The sequence below is a fragment of the Verticillium nonalfalfae genome (assembly GCF_003724135.2).
Source record: "Verticillium nonalfalfae strain VnAa140/NRRL 66861 chromosome Unknown scaffold_270, whole genome shotgun sequence".
Taxonomy (NCBI): Eukaryota; Fungi; Ascomycota; class Sordariomycetes; order Glomerellales; family Plectosphaerellaceae; genus Verticillium; species Verticillium nonalfalfae.
In genome coordinates, this window is record NW_021167495.1 from 5,905 (window position 1) to 10,910 (window position 5,006).

At 54.9% G+C, this 5,006-nt stretch overlaps 1 protein-coding gene across 1 annotated transcript; it reads left to right on the forward strand.

Moving 5' to 3' along the window:
• Positions 1-3,985: 3,985 nt before the first annotated feature.
• D7B24_004742 (uncharacterized protein) lies at positions 3,986-4,767 on the forward strand (the record flags this gene model as incomplete). The annotated part of the gene is made up of 2 exons (XM_028638908.1): positions 3,986-4,011; positions 4,062-4,767. 2 exons carry the CDS (start codon positions 3,986-3,988, stop codon positions 4,765-4,767), a joined length of 732 nt encoding a protein of 243 aa, XP_028490166.1.
• Between the last annotated feature and the right edge of the window lie 239 nt (positions 4,768-5,006).

The window sequence follows — 5,006 nt, forward strand, 5'->3', positions numbered from 1 at the left end:
GCATGTAAATGAATGTCGTCTTCATGTCGGCTCCTTCCTCTTCGATGTTTCAGCCCTTAGTTTTGTCATGTCGTTCTTGGTGCTGTTCAACCTGAAAAGCATACGCAAGTGTGATGATGAAGACTCATCGGCTACAGACAGCCCGGCTGGCTTCTGTGCGTGTTCGCTATATGCTTCGCAAGGTCTCCCCCTGTTGTGACTTGATTGACGCGATCCCAAATCTATCGCAACCCCCACAGCTGTACTGCAGGCAACGAGGGTGGAAGACGCATCACAGATTGGTGATTCAAGCTCCTTGTGCCATTTCATTATTGGTTCGATCGTGCCAGTTTACTTTACTCAAGTCAAGGCTGACGTAGAGTGGCCCGGACAGGGGCAGCCCGACAGGCTCTGCCGCCATCAGTTGACAGCGATGCAAGGGACGCACCATTCAACCCTCATGCTCATGATAAGGCAGATCAGGACGCAGACAGCGCCGCTCTGCCGGCTGCCAGAAGAAGGTTGCAGCCCCTTGTTCAAAGTTTGGTGAAGAGCGAAGACAGCCATGTCTGCTCACCCTACATAGGGCCTAGGCGCCGACCAGGCGCCCAAATCCTTGGCACGGCCAGGCGGCAACGCCAGCTAGATCTCGCTTCTCGCTTCCAGACTCCTGGCCGCAGCCATAGACATAAATCACCTGGCCCATCCACATTCGCCTTCGCATCAGCCAGCAATCGTCAATGCAGTCGTGATGGCTGTTGCACCTGGCAAACTGGGCCTTCGGTGCCCGAACCAAGGTCAATTTTACATTTGCGAAGCTAATTCCACGGAATTCATCGGCTGCTGCCTTTCCGACCCCTGCGCCAATGGATCCGGCCAGTGCCCACATGACAAGCTCGCCCCATCAACCTTCTCAGCCAATCAGTACGCTGCCGTTCCGGGCCAGGATTGTGAAGATGCAAGAGGCGTGTCTGTCTGGTGGACATGTCGCGATACCAGTCCGCCATTTTTAGGATGCTGCGCGAGCGATCCATGTGTCCACGGCTGCACGCGACGTGATCTACTCCCGGCCAAGTTGCATAGCAATAAAACGCACCGCCAACCATTTCTGTCCAGCGATGCACCGTTGAGCTTACCATCGTTTCTGCCTTCGATAACGTCTTCGGCGGGGCACTACACAACAACTTCGATTCGACCATCCAGTCCGTCTGAGGAGGCACCTTCATCAGAGCCAAATGCCGGGCACGTGCCTGCCTCGCATGTATCAACCAAGGTCTTGATCGGGGCTTCTGTCGGTAGCGCTATGCTGGTAGCAATTTGCGCTCTAATTGCATGGCAGTGTGTAAGGCACGCCCTGCGGGCGAAACTTTTAGCTGCTGTGGAACTTCCTATCCACGTTGTAGGCAGCGGAGCACCGTCCTGGCCCAAGGACGCAGTGGAACTATCGGCAGAGCCTGCTACGGCAGTCTCCCGTTAGCTAAACGTCAGTCAAAGGACGCCCAGGCGCCAGCGAGATCTCAGCTACTGAAGTTGCTGGTGGTTTTTTCCTTGTTACGCTCGTGCCCAGCGTCGCTGGTACACGATGATGGAAACTGATGAAATCGTTCGTATATAAAGCTTTGTGCAGCAATAGTTAAAATCTATTTCGCACTTGAAAGCGTGTGCATACATACAAGCAGTCGTGCCTTCATGCCTTCCACCGCGTTGCGCAGCCGCCGGAGAACGTGCTCGTACTGACAGACTGGCGCAGCCTTAACCCGGTGCGGGGGAATCCTGCTCTCAGCACACCGAGATCATTCAAATCGAACATCTGATCCGCGACGAGGCACTGGAACTCACTTGCCAAAAGTCGAAATAGAATTGCCGCGCAGGTCCGGTAGGTCACCACAGTACAGTATGGTGTCGTCCTCCACAGAGGTTCAATGTAACATGGCCTTCTAGGAGGTGGATCATCATCACCAAACCTTCAGAGTGCTTAAGATGATTGCTCCCATACTTGCTCCCATACTTGCTCCCGTACTTGCTCCCATACTTGCTCCCGTACTTGCACACATATTTGCATTCATAGTTGCACCGGTCATTGCTCCGATCGCTGTAGCACCATCCCTAACCACCAGCGACAGAAGCCATGTCTAAATCGCAGCCCTGGCTGAGTTTGGCTTCGGGCGCTCCTGGGCTGGGAGGCCCTTACCTTATAGAAACACTGGCAGCATATGAAGAGCTGGATGCAATAGGACATGAAAAGCCGCGAATTCTGATGGCGATTGGACAAGCAACCAAGCGGAAGGTTCTTACTGAGTCTTTTCCCAGGCTCTCCGGTCAGGGACGATCTGGCGCAGTCACTCTCAGCACCCTTGGGCCGCCACTGACATTTCTGATCGACTGCGAGCTTCACGTCTCTCGAGACGCTCCGCGCATCCAGGGAGGGCCGAGCAAGGGAGACTATGCGAGGCATGAGATGAGATGCGCTGCAAATAGTCAGAAGGAGGTTGCCTACTCCCTCTATCACCAACTACTCGCGCCATTCAGTGCTGTCGTCCTTGTCTTCGTGGAGGATTTCAGGAACGCCTCCGAAGTCACAGACCTTCTCATCGACTGGCTTCGCTCAGCCATGGAAAAACGACCCCCATATAGTCCCAGAATTGTCCTGGTGACTGAGACAGGCGCAACCCTTGATCTGAAAGACTTTTTGTCACGCTTGGTGGCTAGAACTCTGTCCTTACTCCGCCTCAGCGATTCCTTGCGAGCGTACACAGCTGCCGAGATTCGTGCCAGGATAAAATCATTTATTGACCTCGAAACTATGGAAGCACAGGCAGGGGCTACGTTTGCGAGATCGTTGTCGTCCCTTGCCTTGCGTGCCTGCCGTGACCGGCATCAGTCACATGTACATTTCTCCGCACTGCACTGGAAAACACTCTTCAGAAACGCCATGGTCCAATTCGCCGAGTCTCCGTCTCTCCCTCTCTCGCTGTGTCAACTCGCCAGGCGAGCCAATCCGTTGCCAGATGGCCTATCCGCACAGCTAACCCGCTTCTTGCGAGCGACGGCGCTGGAAGGCATGGAACACGCCGAGATACTGGCATCCGCGCTAGCTATGAATGCTTATCCTCCAGGAATGCATGGTACGTTTACGCTTCGTGACGCTCCGTGAAGCTTCGTGATGCTACGTCATGCACAGGCTGGTTCTGATGAGTCATTAGGCTTCCCACCTGCCATGGTCTATTCAGAACTGTATGAAGACGAAGTACGCCGTGCCGTGTCGGATTTCAAACCAGCGCGATGCGATCTTGCGCCGCAAATCCAGGAAGGATTTGTCAACCTTGCGAGCCACAACTTGAAAATATCGGGTGCCTTCGCTGCCGCGCATAAGGCTGTGTTAAGACGTGGACGGGCATCGTGGTTGTCTGTCAAGCCCCACGACATATGTTTAGTCTGCGCGGTACACTCTCCGACGAAGACACTGGACTGTAGACATCGGCTTTGTGATGCATGCACGGTGATCTGCGGCACGCTTGAGGGTCAAGGGACGACGACCGTCCCTCATTGCCCACTCTGTGGGCAACCCAACGCTGCTTCCTTCAAGAGGCGCCCTCCGACAGCAGGCACACGCGTCCTCGATCTGGGCGGTGCAGAGGCTGCAAAGACCATGGAGTTTCTCAGATCAATTCATCGCTCGATCAGTTTGGCAGGCACCTCCTTGTCTGACAGTTTCGATGTGGTTTTGGCCTCAAACGTCGGTACGTTCTCCTGTGTGCGTTCTTCCGCTCGCGATCTCATTGTTGTAGGGATCTTCTTCGCGCTCGCCCTCTTTCTTGAGAAGTGGACACTTGAGGACTGCAAACACCACCTGCGTCGACTTGTCCGCCCGAAACAGTCATGGATTAGATCGTGGAACGGGACCATCAACTTCGGAAAAGCATTGAAGTGGGAACTGCGAGACGTTCGGTCGGTAAACCAGCCTGCTCTCGTCATACACACCAAGAGAAAGCTGCTGTCAAATGCGATGGCGCAGTCTGAGGCCGACAGCACGTGAGTCCTGCGATTGATACCAGGCTGGCCAAGCACTGACCATACGCTAGATCTCTGGTCGAACTCCAGCGTCAGTATGCGCGGAGATGTGATTGCTTGGTCCAATACAACGGTGGCCCTATCAGCCGAGTGCTTGTGAAGCAAATGACCAATCAGCTGATCTCGAGCCTATTCTATGTAGAGTTGGCAGCCACTCCCACCTTCTATCGATCGCCGCACGCCTGTGAGCTGGCCCTGCGTTGCCGTCTCGCCCCCGGCGCCGCGCTCTTTGGCCTCCTACTGAGGTTGTGTCGGGGCGAGGCGCACTTCCTCTATCGCGGCGATGAGCTGGAGTACAAGAGGATCAGAGTTTGCGAGGAGAAGGACTTGAAGGCATACCAGAACTGGGCTTCTTATGAACGTTCACTCCAAGTGCAGGCTGTATCTCCAGCATGCAAAATTGACATCCAAATCGACGGTGACGGCATCGACAAAGGCCAGCACAACACCAGTCACTACATCAGTAACTGCCCGTACCGGCTCGAAGACCTGATACGTGATCAAGGTCTGCATCGCTGCTTTGGCTCGCCTGATCACCGTCCCGTCTCAGGAAGACCAGCGATGTCGACACAGGCCCGGCTTGGCCCCCACTCCGCCGCACCAGTGGATATGGAGGAGAGCAGCATACTGCAACAGCTCAACGCGCTTCAATGCACCTTTGGGCAAGTGATGCAGTCGCAGCAGCGATTCCAGGATGGATTGACGACAGAGAGTTGACCAGGAAGGAGTGAGCAAAAGTGGCACTACTCGCTACGTCTTGGTGGGAAATGCTTGGTATGTAGTCCGACTGCAAGTGGCAAGAGCTCGGGCAATGGGAGGAGACTTGTCGTGAACAAGGGTGTGGACAAGAGAGGGGGCTTGGGTTGTAGCTTCCTGTTACAGAGCCCTTGCATGGACCTGAGGCGCTCTGAACAGGGCAGAGACGAGCCACCACTGTACGTTGAGGGCCATGGCCA